Below are 17,284 nucleotides of genomic sequence, written 5' to 3'. Positions count from 1 at the left end.
GATCAGTCTGATCTTTAATACAGGAAGAAGACACTGACCTGAGATCAGTCTGATCTTTAATAAAGGAAGAAGACACTGACCTGAGATCAGTCTGATCTTTAATAAAGTAAGAAGACACTGACCTGAGATCAGTCTGATCTTTAATACAGGAAGAAGACACTGACCTGAGATCAGTCTGATCTTTAATAAAGGAAGAAGACACTGACCTGAGATCAGTCTGATCTTTAATAAAGGAAGAGGAAGAAGACACTGATCTGAGATCAGTCTGATCTTTAATAAAGGAAGAAGACACTGACCTGAGATCAGTCTGATCTTTAATAAAGGAAGAGGAAGAAGACACTGATCTGAGATCAGTCTGATCTTTAATAAAGGAAGAAGACACTGACCTGAGATCAGTCTGATCTTTAATAAAGGAAGAATACACTGAACTGAGATCAGTCGGATCTTTAATACAGGAAGAATACACTGACCTGATATCAGTCTGATCTTTAATAAAGGAAGAAGACACTGACCTGAGATCAGTCTGATCTTTAATACAGGAAGAAGACACTGACCTGAGATCAGTCTGATCTTTAATAAAGGAAGAAGACGCTGACCTGAGATCAGTCTGATCTTTAATAAAGGAAGAAGACACTGACCTGAGATCAGTCTGATCTTTAATAAAGGAAGAAGACACTGTCCTGAGATCAGTCTGATCTTTAATACAGGAAGAAGACACTGACCTGAGATCAGTCTGATCTTTAATAAAGGAAGAAGACACTGACCTGAGATCGGTCTGATCTTTGATAAAGGAAGAAGACGCTGATCTGAGATCAGTCTGATCTTTAATAAAGGAAGAAGACACTGACCTGAGATCAGTCTGATCCCTCATAAAGGAAGAATACACTGACCTGAGATCAGTCTGATCTTTAATAAATGAAGAAGACACTGACCTGAGATCAGTCTGATCTTTATTAAAGGAAGAAGACACCGACCTGAGATCAGTCTGATCTTTAATAAAGGAAGAAGACACTGACCTGAGATCAGTCTGATCCCTCATAAAGGAAGAATACACTGACCTGAGATCAGTCTGATCTTTAATAAATGAAGAAGACACTGACCTGAGATCAGTCTGATCTTTATTAAAGGAAGAAGACACCGACCTGAGATCAGTCTGATCTTTAATAAAGGAAGAAGACACTGACCTGAGATCAGTCTGATCTTTAATAAATGAAGAAGACACTGACCTGAGATCAGTCTGATCTTTATTAAAGGAAAAAGACACCGACCTGAGATCAGTCTGATCTTTAATAAAGGAAGAAGAAACTGACCTGAGATCAGTCTGATCTTTAATAAATGAAGAAGACGCTGACCTGAGATCAGTCTGATCTTTAATAAAGGAAGAAGACGCTGACCTGAGATCAGTCTGATCTTTAATAAAGGAAGAAGACACTGACCTGAGATCAGTCTGATCTTTAATAAATGAAGAAGACACTGACCTGAGATCAGTCTGATCTTTATTAAAGGAAAAAGACACCGACCTGAGATCAGTCTGATCTTTAATAAAGGAAGAAGAAACTGACCTGAGATCAGTCTGATCTTTAATAAATGAAGAAGACGCTGACCTGAGATCAGTCTGATCTTTAATAAAGGAAGAAGACGCTGACCTGAGATCAGTCTGATCTTTAATAAAGGAAGAAGACACTGACCTGAGATCAGTCTGATCTTTAATAAATGAAGAAGACACTGACCTGAGATCAGTCTGATCTTTATTAAAGGAAGAAGACACCGACCTGAGATCAGTCTGATCTTTAATAAAGGAAGAAGAAACTGACCTGAGATCAGTCTGATCTTTAATAAATGAAGAAGACGCTGACCTGAGATCAGTCTGATCTTTAATAAAGGAAGAAGACGCTGACCTGAGATCAGTCTGATCTTTAATAAAGGAAGAAGACACTGACCTGAGATCAGTCTGATGTTTAAAACAGGATTGAAACTTTGAGGAGGAGAATAAAGAGTGTTTAAGTAAAAAAAATAAAGAATAAAGTGTTTGACAGCGTGTCTCAGACTATCAGAGCAACAGCAGTTTTACATTCATTCTAAATCAGAAACATTTCAGTTATAAAAAAACATATTTCAGCAATATCCATTTATTAAAATATTCAAGAATATATATATAGATAACCTGAATTTGCACAGACTAAAAGTATTAATATTTCTTTTTTATATTCTCCAAGATCTGGTCACATAATACAACGGCTGTCAATGTGAATGTCTATAAATGTCCAGAAGATGGCACTGTTGAATTGATATAAAACATCTCATCTCTCATCATTGAGATCTTAACACTTAATACAACTAAAAACTGACTGATCTCAAGGATGAGAAGAGCAGAACAGCTGAAGATGCTGAAGATATAAAGAGCAGACGATGATCAACTTATGAACAGATAAACATCAGAAGTTCATTCATGTCAATTTGTGTGACCTTTAATTGACTTTAGTAAATGTGTATATCTGATAAAAGTTATTTTCAGTTTTTGGAGAATACAAGTGATGAACTCAAATAATCCGCTTAGCGTCGGGTTCTGATCACACTGTCAGGGTTTATTTCTGCCATAACAACCGGCTGCCTGTACATTATCCCTTACAAAGAACATTTCAGAATTGAATTGTTTCTCACCTGAAAGAGTTTGGTTTAAATATTATTCCTCGCTTGACTTCGGCCTAATATTCAAGATTTTGTGTGTGACACAGTTTTTACATTCAAACAGCATTATAATTCTGCTTTTTCCCGGGAAAGTCTATGCCAGGGTACTGGAGAGGAGAATCCGGCCGATGGTAGAACCTCGGATTCAGGAGGAACGGTGTGGTTTTCGTCCCGGTCGTGGAACACTGGACCAGCTCTATACCCTCTCCAGGGTGCTGAGGGTTCACGGGAGTTTGCCCAAGCAATCCACATTTGTTTTAGGGATTTGGAGAAGGCATTCGACTGTGTCCCTCGCGGCATCTTGTGGAGGGTGCTCCGGGAGTATGGGATTCGGCACCCTTTGCTAAGGGCCATCCGGTCCCTGTACGACCGGAGTAGGAGCTTGGTTCGCATTGCCGGCAGTAAGTCAGACTTGTTTCCGGTGCATGTTGGACTCCGGCAGGGCTGCCCTTTGTCGCCGGTTCTGTTCATAATTTTTATGGACAGAATTTCTAGGCCCAACCAGGGACCGGAGGGCGTCTAGTTTGGGGACCACACGATTTCATCTCTGCTCGTTGCGGATGATGTCGTCGTGCTGGCCCCATCAGACCAGGACTTTCAGCATGCACTGGGACGGTTTGCAGCCGAGTGTGAAGCGGCTGGGATGAGAATCAGCACCTCCAAATCTGAGGCCATGGTTCTCAGTCGGAAAAGGGTGGCTTGCTCACTTCAGGTAGGTGGAGAGTTCCTGCCTCAAGTGGAGGAGTTCAAGTATCTGGGGGTCTTGTTCACGAGTGAGGGAAGGATGGAACGGGAGATTGACAGACGGATCGGTTCAGCTTCTGCAGTAATGCTGTCGCTGTACCTGTCTGTCGTGGTGAAGAAGGAGCTGAGCCGCAAGGCGAACCTCTCGATTTACCGGTCAATCTACGTTCCTACTCTCACCTATGGTCATGAGCTGTGGGTCATGACCGAAAGGACAAGATCCCGGATACAGGCGGCCGAAATGAGCTTTCTCCGCAGGGTGGCTGGGCTCAGAGTAGAGCAGATGGAGGAAGTGTCTAGGGAGGGGGAAGTCTGGGCATCCCTGCTTAGACTGCTGACCCCGCGACCCGGCCCCGGATAAGCGGAAGAAAATGGATGGATATTTCTGACTATTGTGAATGGAAAAACTCCATCATGAAGTTCATCACAACACTTTCCTCTGCGTCCTATACTTTCTCTATCTTTCTTTGCTATAATCATCCATATATATAAGAATATCAAAATAACGATTCAGTTATTAATAATATATGCCATGCATATACCATTTTTGTTTTAATCCCATCTGTACTGCAAATCGTAATAAAATGTAGTTATAAATTCATATAAATTCAATAAACATTTAACCCACTACAACTAACAAATATGAAAGTTATATCTATATTGATGACTCTCGGGGGACAGTGCATTTTTAAAAGTCATGTTTATGTCCCTATTCAAACAAAATTATATTTTTATACATTCTTTCATTATAGTAGCATCTGGACACATTTAGTGACACACAGGAAACATTTGGACATTTCTTGTCATAGCTGTAAAACACTGAATGACATCATCAATTCATATGAAAATTCAATGTGATATTGACTGACACTAAGAGCTCAGGGTTTAAAGACACTATGATGATTCCAGTGCAGTTTGTTCTTCAGCATGTTTCTTCTGATGAGTCTTAAAACTTCCTAAATAAGTGAATCTCTCACTGCAGATGGAGCAGTGATAAGGTTTCTCTCCACTGTGAACTCTCTCATGGATTCTCAAGACATCTGGTCGAGCAAACGTCTTGTCACACTGAGAACATTTATAAAGTCTTTCACCTGTATGAATTCTCTGATGATTCACAAAATTGCTGTGACGCTTAAAACTCTTCCCACAAACACTGCAGTGATAAGGTTTTTCTCCAGTGTGAATTCTCTGATGATCTCTGAAATGATGTGGATGAGAAAATCTCTTTCCACAGATGGAGCAGTGATAAGGTTTCTCTCCAGTGTGAACTCTCTGATGGTTTTTCAGAACATCTGGTCGAGCAAACGTCTTGTCACACTGAGAACATTTATAAAGTCTTTCACCTGAATGAATTCTCTGATGTTTTGTAAAATTGTTCTGATGATTAAAACTCTTTCCACAATCACTGCAGTGATAAGGTTTCTGTCCAGTGTGAATTCTTTTATGAAAAATAAAAGAACTTTGGTTTGAAAATCTCTTTCCACAGTGAGCGCAGAGGAAAGGTTTCTCTCCAGTGTGAGATCTCTCATGAGTAATCAGATTAGATTTATGATGGAAGCGTTTATCACAGTGTGAACACTGATAGAGTTTCTCCTCAGAGTGAGTTGCTTGATGTGACTTCAGACCAGATGACTGTCTAAAAGTTTTTCCACATTCACTGCACTGATACGGTTTCTCATCACTGTGGACACGCATGTGTTTCTTAATATAGGATCTGTAGCTGAATCTCTTGTCACAGTGAGGACACGCGTATGGTTTTTCTCCCGTGTGAATTATCTGATGAGCAACAAGATTTCCTTTGCTGCTAAAATATTTGCCACATTCACTGCAGTGGAAAGGTTTTTCTCCAGTGTGTGACATCATGTGAATCTTCAGATGAGAAGTGCTGAGAAAGTTCTTCCCACACTGCTGACAGGGAAAGTGTTTCTTGTCTCTGTGCTCTTGTGAATGTAGTTTCTTCTCTTGTAAGGTAGGAAAGCTGATCTTACATCTCCTGCAGGTGAAGAGTTTCTGTTCTGTGTGTTTTCTCTCATGTGTCTCTAAACGTCTCTGTGAACTGAATGTCTTTCCACAGGTGATGCAGGAAAGAGTTTGTGCTGTCAGTCGCTGTTTTGATGTAGAGGCCGTTTCTCCATCACCACATGAATCACCGCTTTCATCTGAATCAAACACAACAGCGTTAAGAAGAAGCTCCAGCACATCTGAAACTACATCAGTGTCTTGACTTTGTAATATTATAAAAAAACAACAGGTGAAACATACCTAAAGGAATAAAACCATCATCATTCTCATCTTCACCAGTCTGTTCTTTGTCCGAATTTGGTTCTTTGTTCATCTCCAGGTTCCAGCCATTTTCCAGTTTGACTGAATTAATAAAATCATCATGATTCTCATCTTCATCAGTCTGTTCTTCCTTTACTGTGAGTTCTGTTTTCATCTTCATCAGTTTCCTGCAGTCCATCAATCTGACAGAACACATGTTCAGTGGTCTGGTGTTCAGGATCTGCTGTTCTCCAGCGTTACAGACAGAATCCAGAGACTCTGTGGAGGTTTGATCAGTAGATTCATCCTGATTCAAGGTGTGATTACTGTCACACACAGTGTCCTGAGCGTCTGTGGGGTTTGTGTCAGTATAACAGAGTAAAGTGAGGCTGAGCTCTGAGTCCTGTGTGTGTCTGGACTTCTGTTCAGAGAGGAAATATATTGAGATAAAGATATAAACTATGACAGTGAGATTAAAAACATTATTAAAATACAAACATTTAAAAGCAGTGTGAGTGATTGAGGTAAATGATGTTGAATGTGTCCAAACCTCTGTGTTGAGTTCATCTCCTCTTGTCCTCAGCTTTTCCTCCAGTAACTTCACCTCTTTCTTCAGCTGACAGATTTCTGTGATGAAATCATCAACATCCAGCATGGACAGATCAGTTCCCACTGATTTACAGCACATCTGTGACGTCATCGTTAACATCTCAACACAGACACACAGACACACAACACTGTGTTTAAAACACTAAAGAGAGAAAATCAAAGTGATGTAAACACGCAGCAGCGCTTGATGTTTGTCTTTCTTTCTTTCTTTAGTGGGTTTATCGGCGGACTGAAGAGCTGCAGAGCGACTCCTGCTGGACTGGAGACACATCACACTCAACACTAGATTCACTTCATTTACGTGGGTCATTACTAAAATTAACTGGTTCTACTAGAGTTAATCGAAATGGTTTTGCCAACAGCAACCAATACAGAAGAAACTATAATTTTGTTGCTATAAATGTTGTCTGTGTGTGTGTTTCTGATTTAAATGTACAGACACATCTTGGGTGGTATTTAATTTCTTAATTTCTTACTTTAATTATTCTTTGCTAATTTCATATATTTAGTTTATGTGATCTATTAGTCTTCCGTTGCATTTGCTTTGTCTTCATAAGTTCATACCATGGAAGTCAATGTGGTTTGGTTATCAATATTTTTCGAAATATCATCTTTCGTCTTCTGCAAAATACTTATTTGTCACGTGATGCATGTATATATACTTTGCAACAATAAAAATTGTGAAAAGCAATATATAAATAACAAATATAGTTTTCAAAATACAACAATATCGTTTCATATATTTCATGACAATTGAATATTGTTACTATGTCTAAAGGAACATCACATTTTTTACCTACAATATTGAAGAATTCAATTCTTTTTCACCTAAGAAATTACAGTTTGTGTGACTTTGCTGCATTATAATTCAGCATTTTCAAAGACATTTATTTGTGAATTTAATTAAATACTTTTATCCATAATATACAACAGTATATTCAATTTTATAATACTAAAGAATACTTTAGTACACTGCAGTAATTGTAATATAATGACTATATAACATACTGTACTATAGTAAATACTATATTTTATTGTACTGTTGAATGAAGCACCGTGCGTGACTATTTCCCCCCAAAAAACATGTTAGGTGTTCATATTGAATAAATCTTAGTTTCAGTTGCAGTATAACTCTGTTATGTCCGCTGGTGTTTTGTCTCATAATGCTATTTCTCCTTGCATGATGTCATTATATAGTTCCTCTGTGAGAGCCTCGTAACGCCCCTCGCGACTGTTCAGGAACAAGATCCGGTCGCTTGTTTGCCTCGGGTCGAATCCTTCCCTCTGCAAGCGAGTCTTTTTGATTTTAAAGGTGCCTGTGTGTGAGAGAATAGTTAAAGAGATGGTTCGGCCCAAAATGATATGTGGCCTTTTTGACTTTCCTTTTTCTGCAGAACACAAATTAAGATATTTAGAAGAACGTTGATACACACTGAACCCCATTGACTTCCACACAAAACCACTGAAACATTTCTCAAAATATCTTCTTTTGTGTTCCACTGAAAAGCCACGTACAGAACCACACGAGCGTAAATAAATAAATAAATGATGACAGTGTTTTAATTTCTTCGTGAAGCGTCCCTTTAAAGACCCAGTGAAATAAAAAATTGCAATAAAAAAAATCATAAAATATTGCAGCATTTATTGTAAAAAAATGTATCGATGGGAGTCATTCTTTTGTTAAAATGTGTGTGCCCACATGATCTTTAGTAAAAAAAAAAACTTTTATCTTGTAATTTAACTTTATCTTAGATGACATATGTTAGACGGCTTGGGCGGAGCTTCCGATCACTCCTCCCCTTCAACAGTCAGTCTGTTGCCAGATCGATTTCATAATGCAACAGCTGTTTCTAAGCATCAAATCGCAGAACAAGGTGAAAGCCAAGCCTACTATTTTTCTTATTCAAGATTTCCCTTGGAAATTCGTCAAAATACGGAAGTAAAAATGATCACAACTTCCGGTTCACAGGGACTTTAAGAGGCCGTGTGTTATATGAGTGTCACACCTGTTTTGTCCACCTCAGGTGAAAGCCGTAAGAAGACGGGACGGGCGTAAGAAGGAAGATTCTTCTGCACATCTCCAACAAACCTCTGACAGTGGAAATCCTCTGTGGTGTGAGCTATAGCAGCCATTCCTGCCCTCCCCTCCACACCTGATCAACAAACACCTTCACTTTCACTTACAGCTGATGTGAATCACTCAAGACTCATGTGTTCTCTGGTGTCTTATGTTCTCACCGGGTACAGAGACTCCATACACGGCCACATCCGTCTGATTCAACAGAGAACTGAGAACTCCCTCCACCTCTGTGGTCGACACGTTCTCCCCCCGCCAGCGGAACGTGTCTCCGCTCCGGTCGCGGAAATACACGTAACCGAACTCATCCATCACCATGAGATCCCCTGAGACAGAAACACACGTGAACCATCAGTCCGGTGGAACATCATCAAGATATGAAGTGAAATGATTCCTCACCTGACACGTAAGCAGAGTCGCCTTCACTGAACACATCATGTGTGATCTTTTTACTGGTGGCCTCTTGGTTAGCGTAACCGTCGAAACGCCGTAACGGATCGTCAGGATTGATTCTCCCAACAATAATCCCCGGTTCACCTAAAGAGAGGGAACATAGACACAAAACAACTATTCACTTCATGTCACTTTTTTTAGTGTCTCAAAGCTCATATGTGTCATTATACTGTCTGACAGGGTTTATTTCTGATGATGATCAGCTGACTGTACATGATGTACACACAACTCAACGTGAACATATGATAACAATTTATTACATTACAAATATAAATATTATTGATTTACTGTGTGTGTGTATCTGTGTGTTGTGTCTTTGTATGTTTTTGCACCTTATTGTGCATCTGATTGTGTATTTGTATGTGTGTGTGTGCGCGCCTGTGTGTGTGTCTTTGTATGTTTTTGCATGTAAACGTGTATTTGTGGGTGTGTGTGTCTGTGTGTGTTGTGTCTTTTTATGTTTATGCATCTTATTGTGCAACTTACTATGTATACGTGTGTTTGTGTGTGCTTGTGCCTGTGTGTGTTGTGGCTTTATATGTTTGTGCATGTCATCGTGCATCTTATTGTGTATTTATTTGTGCATATGTGGGCCTGTGTGTGTAGGTTCTGTGTGTGTATTTGTGTTTTGTTTCTTTGTATGTTGATGCATCTTATTGTGCATCTCATTGTGTATTTCTTTGTGTGTTTGCATGTGTCTGTGTTTCCGTACGTTGTTTCTTTGAATGTTTATGCATCTTAATGTGCATATTTTCATCTATTTATTTGTGTGCGTGTGTGTATCCGTGCGAACCTGTATGTGTGTGTCTCCTCGTGCGTGTATGCATGTATTTGTATTTGTGTGTGTATGTGTACGTTTTGTGTGCCTGTGTGTGTGTGTGTGTGTCTGTGTGTATGTGAGCCTGTGTGTGTGCGTAAGAGTGTGTTGTGTCTTTGTTTGTTTGTGTGTGTGTCTGTGTACGATTTTGTATGTGTGTGTTTTGTATGTGTGTGTGTGTGTGTGTGTGTGCGCGCGTAAGAGTGTGTTGTGTCTTTGTATATGTATGTGTGTGTGTGTGTGTGTGTGTGTGTGTGTGTGTGTGTGTGTGTGTGCCTGTGTGTGTGTGTATGTGAGCCTGTGTGTGTGCATAAGAGTGTGCTGTGTGTTGTGTCTTTGTTTGATTGTGTGTGTACGATTTTGTATGTGTGTGTGTGCCTGTGTGTGTGTGTGTTTTGTCTTTGTATGTTTGTGTGTGTGTGTTTTCTTTACCAGGTTTGCATGGAACACAGAGTCCTTGTGCGTCTCTTATTAAGTCCATGGTGTCTTCATTGACTCTCAGCAGTCTGATGGGATAAACGTTGGGCAGAATGACGCTGTTGAAGCCACACGCACCCACCTGGTGACAAGAACAAATTACACAACCATTGACATTACACCACACTCGCACAAATACAACATGTATGGCGGCAAAATATTGTCAGTTGATGAGCCTACAGGTGTAAAGCATCAGAATATGAGGTGTATGATAACACTAAACTTGGTGTTTATTGATCAAAAAGTTATTTGGTAAAAAGCGGAAACTCATTTTACATTCAGTTTACACCCCAAACGCAAGTCACATAATGTAAATACACAACATTAAAAGCACATTTCGTAATATATTTGAATAAAGGGAAATGTTGTTGATTGTTTTTCACTTTCATTCATGATTGTACATTTATTCAGTGAACTTGAAGTCACTAATAATTTCAAGCAGTTGAACTACAGTCCAGATGTTCCCTGTAGTTTAGTCAAAGCAGCTCACCTTGTTGTCGAGGTTGGCGAGGCCGCAGTTGCACTCCGTGGCTCCGTAAAACTCGCCGATGCGTTTGATGCTGAAACGTTTAGTAAACGCTTCCCAAACATTGAGCCGCAGACCGTTGCCCATGGCAACACGCACCTGGTGACGGGACTCTGATGGACGAACCGGCTGAGATAAAAGATATCGACAGATTTCACCGATATACTGAATCACCTGTCAACACACACAGAGCTCAGTTTAATCCTCACATGAGATGAACACATAAATCATTTCAGTGTTTCTGTGAGAGCCAGATTTCTGATTGGTCAATCAAACGTCCTCACCGTGCAGTTGTATCTAACGCAGTCGTCCCAGAAACAGCTGGCAGAAAACTTCCTGCGGACCACCACCGTCAGACCAAACAACAGACACTGACCCACCCCCAAGATGTTACCTGACACAACCAACACAGCCGATTGGCTCGTTGATTCTTTTGAACCATTCATAATTGAAAAATGACTCCAAACAATTATCACACAACAATTACACAACACAACAGTATACACACATTAATGGCATAAGTACACACACACACATTAATGGCTTACACAGACACACACACACACACAACAACATTAACACGTAATCACAGCCCACACAACACAACACAACACACACAAAATCACATGCACACACACACACACACACACAAAGCTCACCAATAGCACCCACAAGCATAATATCTCATAAGCACACACACAACAGCACGACCACACACAAACAAAGCCCCACAACGGCAAACACACAACATAAATATAGCAAACACACACGTACAACAGCATTACCACACACAACCACAGCCCCACAACGTCAAACACACAACATAAATATAACACAGTACACACACAAAACAAAAAATATATAACCACAACCTTACGGCAACAGTACACACAAATAAACACAACAATAAACACAACAGTACACAACACACATAAGAGTACTAAGAAACACTACACACACATACAACAGTACAAACAAAAGCACACCCATACAGCATTACACATACCGGGACTTCAAACACACACAACAAAAGTACATATAACAGCAAACACACAAGAGTCCACCCACCCACACACATACGTACACACAAACGCACACATACACAACAATCACATCCACACACAATAGCACACACGCACAACAGCATTACTACATATATCCACGGCCTCACAACAGCAAACGCACAACAGAAATATAAATACAGTACACACAAACATAAATACAGCAACAACACATACAGCCACAACTTACAGGACAACGGTACACACAAATACAAGAATAAACAAAAACAGAACATACACGACATACATAAAAGTACACAGCAGTACACACACAACAACAACACTTACAGCCACAACCTACACAACAACGGTACACACAAATACAAGAATAAACAAAAACAGAACATACACGACATACATAAAAATACACAGAAACACACAGCAGTACACACACAACAACAACACTTACAACCACAACCTACACAACAACGGTACACACAAATACAAGAATAAACAAAAACAGAACATACACGACATACATAAAAATACACAGAAACACACAGCAGTACACACACAACAACAACACTTACAACCACAACCTACACAACAATGGTACACACAAATAAAAGAATAAACAAAAACAGAACATACATGACATACATAAAAATACACAAAAATAGACACAACAGTACACAGGACAAACATAACAGTACAAAGAAACACACAGCAGTACACACACAACAAATACACAACAGTACACACAAACACACACACAGACCTGCAGAGTGATAGAGAGGTAAGCAGCAGTACAGCACATCATCAGGCCGCAGTCCAAACGAATAATACGCAAACATAACAATGCGGTAGTACCTGCTTACACAAACACACAAAAACAACACAATCCAGAGACAAGTTTGTTATTTTCAGCAATTTAATCTCGAATGGAACATGTTTAGACAAACCTGCTGTGAACCACTATGGCAGCTTTAGGTAAACCTGTCGTTCCAGAGGTGTAGATATAAAACAACCTGTCTGAGGACGACACACACATACACACATGTGTCACATTATATGAATCTATGTCACTTTATTTTATTTGTCTTAATAAATAAGACATGAGTCAGGACAGATGAGTGTGTCAGAGGTGGATTCACCAAGGACTGTACACCCCATGACACCGACACACTTTCTCTATGATCCAGAGCTATCTCGCCCTCTTTCTCTCTATCATTTCTTTCACAATCTATATTTGTCAAAGTCTTTCATTATTTTTCTATCTCATCCTCCTGTGCACTGGTATGTAACCTTTTCCCCACTTCAACCCCACAGCTCTATCTCTCTCTCACTAAAATCTCTCCTAAATCACCCTCTCTCGCCCACACTCTCTCTCTCTCTCTATCTGCAATAGAGCAAGTACCCAAACGCCATAGGATTTATTTTCGGTATGCAAAATTGGTGGGAATGAAGACTAGATTACATCTCTGCTTTGACAGCTTAGAAGGAAGCAGCAGAAATCTAAAAGTTCAAAACTTTTTACAGTTTAAACTTCCAGACATCAAGAATCAGCTTATGAATCTCAACAATGGTGACAAAGTTGAGTTGCATCTCCTCTTCATGCAACAATGCATGCTGGGAGTCATGGAGGAGTTTTTTTCTAGGCTGTTACCCACAATGCATAGACGCATGAATCTTTCTTCTGTTGAGTGTCACCACTGTTTAGTTTCGTGAGCTGATTCTTGATCTATGAATTGTTCAGGTGGTATACTGCAAGAATAAAAAATATTTTCCTTCACATAAATGTATACAATAACAAAACACATCTACATTTAACTATCGAGTCCTCTATTGCAATTACCACCTGAAAGAGAAAGATGTTTTGAATGTATTTCAGAAACACACTATTACAACTATCAACAAACTTTCCACAATGAATCAAGGGTGAGACGCCCACTAAAGGAAACACTAAACACTATTATGGTGACTTCTTATTATTTCTGGTTTATTTCACTGATTATTGTTGTTATTTCATCATTAATGAGATAATGAAGTGACAATTGATGCCTTAACTCAACATGATTTAACTCGTTAACTTAATAAATAAATCCTTCTCACAACTTTAATACTTTGTTCAGTTAATAATACAACTTTATGTGGTTTAATATTCTTTATTTGAATGAATTAAGTGTCGTTTCATGTCTATATTGAATCAATTAACTAATCAAGACTGATGTAGGAAATAGAAAGTAATTAGTAATAAGTAATTAAATACTTTTTGGAGAGTGTAATTTGTACAGTAATCTAATTACACCATTGAATATCTAACAAGTAACTAGTAATTCATTACTTTTCAAAGTAACTTACCCAACACTGCAAAAACACACACAACTAGTCTCAGACACCCTTTGGACTCTGAAAACAAACAAACTCAAAACAGACACGCACTCATACAGACCGTTGAAGCTCTTGTTGTGTGTGATAGCGGGCGGACCGTCAGGACATTCAGCGAGTAGAGCGTCCAGACTTTGAGCTGAGAGAGAGTTTAATGTCCCGGCTGGAACCGTCCCAGAACAGAAGAGAGAGAGACGGCTCAGAGACTCCCTCACCTCTGTCATGGCTACAGTCAGAGAGAGACTCAGATGTAACAGACCTGCATTAAAAGACAAAATTTCATTCAGTTTCTCACCATCCACAAGCTCCGCCCCAAACACCATCCCCTTGGCTCCCGACACGCCCACACAGTGCATCAGCGCATCACGTTGCAGGTTGAAATTAATGAAGGCCGTCTCCACGCCCACTTTGGCCAGTCCGAGCCACAGGGCCACCACCAACGGTCGACTCTCCATGAAGACGGCCACCACATCGCCTGACGCCCATCCCTGCGCAAGAGCCCACCAGGCCACAGCGTTAGACTGCCGGTCCAGCTCCGAGAAGCTCCACACCTCACCCGTGGACTCCTCCACCAGAGCCGGCTTGTCCGGGTGTAGCGCCACCCGCTGGGCGAATATAGATGGGATGGTGCTGTGGGCACGCATATGGTGGCTCAAAGAGAATTTCATGCGCAGCAGCACGTACAGACCGCTTTAGGAAAGAGTTGGAAACATAAACAACATGTAAACACGAAACCTGTTGAGGGTGTGAGGGAGGTGTTACACTTACAACAGATCTCTCTTCAAGGTACATGCAGCTATATACAGAAACCTCCATCCTCCAGAGAATAAATACAGCCCAAGAAGAGCAAAGAAACTCCACAGCCACGACACGCCAAGAACGCACAATAACCCGACAGAAAGCAGCGCTACCGGGACACGAACACCATCACCGGACCCCATCCTGACTGAAGAGAATCAGATCAGATGAGAAGATGTGTTAATCCCTAAAGGACATCATGAAAAATATAATCACATGTTATAAAACAATGTGGTATGTGTATTCTTTACTACACAAAAATTGAATTTGTCATAATTAATGACTTTCTTTCTTCTGCAGAACACAAATGGAGATATTTTGAAGAATGTTGGTAATCAAACAATACTGAACCTTATTGGTTTACCAAAACCACAGAGACATTTCTCAAAATATCTTTCTGTTACAAGGAAGAAAGACTCAAAATCACTGATTAAAAAACACATGAGGGTGAATAAATGAGGACAGAATTTGATTTCAGTCTATTCATCTATCCATCTTCTATCTATTATCTATCTATCATCTATCTATCTATTAAACATGATTCAAAATGAGTTTAGAAAGTACTTACTTGTTGTTGCCCGTGTACCCGCTGTTTAAACTTCCAAGTACACAAAACAAACACACTTCACTGAACTATCTCTCTCTCTCTCTCTCTCTCTCTCTCTCTCTCTCTCTCTCTGATTGGAGGACTCATCTGTCAATCAGCTGCATGTCTGAACTGGCTGTTGTGTGTCCTGTCACAACTACACGAAATGCACACAGGTCCAAACAAGAGGAGTCTGCATGAAATTAATGTTGTGGAACAGCTTTTCTTTTTTTTTTTACTTTGAATGACTTGGCAAGCATATAATACGAAATTCTAACAATAATTTTTGGTGTGAACATTAACAAATAGTTAGGTCAGAGGTTAAAAACTAATGGAAAATCTTGCATGCCTTCTTGGTTTACGAGTTTCAAAATTCATATATAGTATGTACGTAAACGGAGGCTTTGGGTAGATGAGTAAACGTATATATATAATCTTATTGGAATTTCACCAGCAACTGACAGTAACTGTATGCATTTGTAAATTGAATTAAATTGAATGAAAAGCATTTTAGAGTTCAAATAGGGTATACAGTCATATATTGTATGTACAGTAATGCTAATCATTCTGCTTTTATATTTAAAGGAATTCCTAACGCTGGTTCTAAAAATCGTATAGATGTCTATATTACATCTGACAGCAGACGTCTCTGAGATGTATTGCTGATGAGCAAATTATAAAAACGTCTTACAGATGTAAATACAGACATTAAATAAACATTTAAATACATTACATAATTACATTTATGCGTTAAGGAGACACTTTTATCCAAAGCGACTTCCGTTCTACTATCCTATACATTTAAACATAGGTATTTAATACCCCCTGGGATCGAACCCTCAACCTAACGTTGTTAACGTATTGCTCTTACTACTGAGCTTCCATCATGATGATCAGTGTTTCCTTGAGCTTGTGACCCTTGACATCAACTGTTGTACATATATGTACTTTAAAAGTACATTTGTAATAGATATTTAAATGATGCTCTGATCAGTGGTGTTGGTTGGTGGTCAGTGAGATATCTATCATCTTTACATTTGAATAAATTGATGTGCTGCTGATCATGAAAGTACATTAAAATATCTGAGAATTTGATTACATTTTTAAGTCTACAAAGATTTGTTAGAAAAAAGATTAAACAAAACATTAACTCAGAATTTAGACACACACACACACACATACGCATACACATCTGAAATACACCTGTTTCTTGAGTAACCAAAAAACACTTCTATTTAAGGGATAATCCACAGCTAGCCGTGCATTTAAGGGTTTTAATGCACAACGTGGAGGCCAAGATATAACCGACGTGGTTAGCTGTGGATTAACCTTACGAAAATGACCCATGTTTTTTTGGAATAAGTGTAGTAACCATGTTTTTTTCGTGCATTGATTACTTGGGGCAAAACCGTGGTTTTACTACAGTAACCATCGTTTAAAGTTTAAAAAAAAAAACGATTTTCAAAACCATGGTTATTTTGTGATAAACATTGTTTTTCTACAGTTTCTTTGGTTTTAACTGTAGTAAAACCATGGTCAATTTTTTGAAGGGTATCTCGCTTATACCACAGTCATTTGCAATTTATTTTCATCAAAATATAAAAAATATTTGAAAAAGGCTAACAGGTGTTTAATAATAAATTGTAGGGTGAGGTTAAGGGAAGTAGCGAGGTCTTAATTGTCCCAAATAGATGTCATATTTAATAATTCTAGTACTCATTTTCACTCTTATTACTGTTGTATAATGTACAACATTGATTATAATATGCATAACTATATGCTATTATATTTAAAACAGGCTTTCATAGAAGAGCTTCTTTCACTGCCCTGCGCTTAGGGGTCTTTAGACGTGGGGCGG

The 17,284-nt window shown here is 39.2% G+C and overlaps 2 protein-coding genes across 3 annotated transcripts; both read right to left on the bottom strand.

Annotated features, from left to right (window-relative positions):
* Nucleotides 1-4,115: 4,115 nt before the first annotated feature.
* Nucleotides 4,116-7,062, bottom strand: LOC130437291 (gastrula zinc finger protein XlCGF57.1-like). The gene is made up of 3 exons (XM_056768597.1): nucleotides 6,245-7,062; nucleotides 5,695-6,115; nucleotides 4,116-5,591 (listed from the first exon to the last, which is right to left on the bottom strand). Exons 1-3 carry the CDS (start codon nucleotides 6,401-6,403, stop codon nucleotides 4,327-4,329), a joined length of 1,845 nt encoding a protein of 614 aa, XP_056624575.1. The 5' UTR covers nucleotides 6,404-7,062; the 3' UTR covers nucleotides 4,116-4,326.
* Nucleotides 7,063-7,189: 127 nt separating this feature from the next.
* On the bottom strand, nucleotides 7,190-15,477 carry slc27a1b (solute carrier family 27 member 1b). Of its 2 annotated transcripts, none has more exons than XM_056768494.1 (13): nucleotides 15,409-15,477; nucleotides 14,811-14,988; nucleotides 14,338-14,732; nucleotides 14,107-14,268; nucleotides 12,617-12,686; nucleotides 12,433-12,524; nucleotides 10,938-11,047; nucleotides 10,618-10,827; nucleotides 10,083-10,209; nucleotides 8,780-8,917; nucleotides 8,542-8,706; nucleotides 8,310-8,456; nucleotides 7,190-7,619 (listed from the first exon to the last, which is right to left on the bottom strand). In XM_056768494.1, exons 2-13 carry the CDS (start codon nucleotides 14,981-14,983, stop codon nucleotides 7,462-7,464), a joined length of 1,947 nt encoding a protein of 648 aa, XP_056624472.1. In that variant the 5' UTR covers nucleotides 14,984-14,988; nucleotides 15,409-15,477; the 3' UTR covers nucleotides 7,190-7,461. The 2 variants fall into 2 exon arrangements, with proteins under 2 accessions (XP_056624472.1, XP_056624465.1); XM_056768487.1 differs by having other exon boundaries at nucleotides 14,811-15,027; nucleotides 15,409-15,445.
* Between the last annotated feature and the right edge of the window lie 1,807 nt (nucleotides 15,478-17,284).

Source organism: Triplophysa dalaica, chromosome 2 (assembly GCF_015846415.1).
Source record: "Triplophysa dalaica isolate WHDGS20190420 chromosome 2, ASM1584641v1, whole genome shotgun sequence".
Lineage (NCBI taxonomy): Eukaryota > Metazoa > Chordata > Actinopteri > Cypriniformes > Nemacheilidae > Triplophysa > Triplophysa dalaica.
Note: the sequence above shows the minus strand (reverse complement) of the source record. Positions and strands in the feature narration are given on the sequence as shown.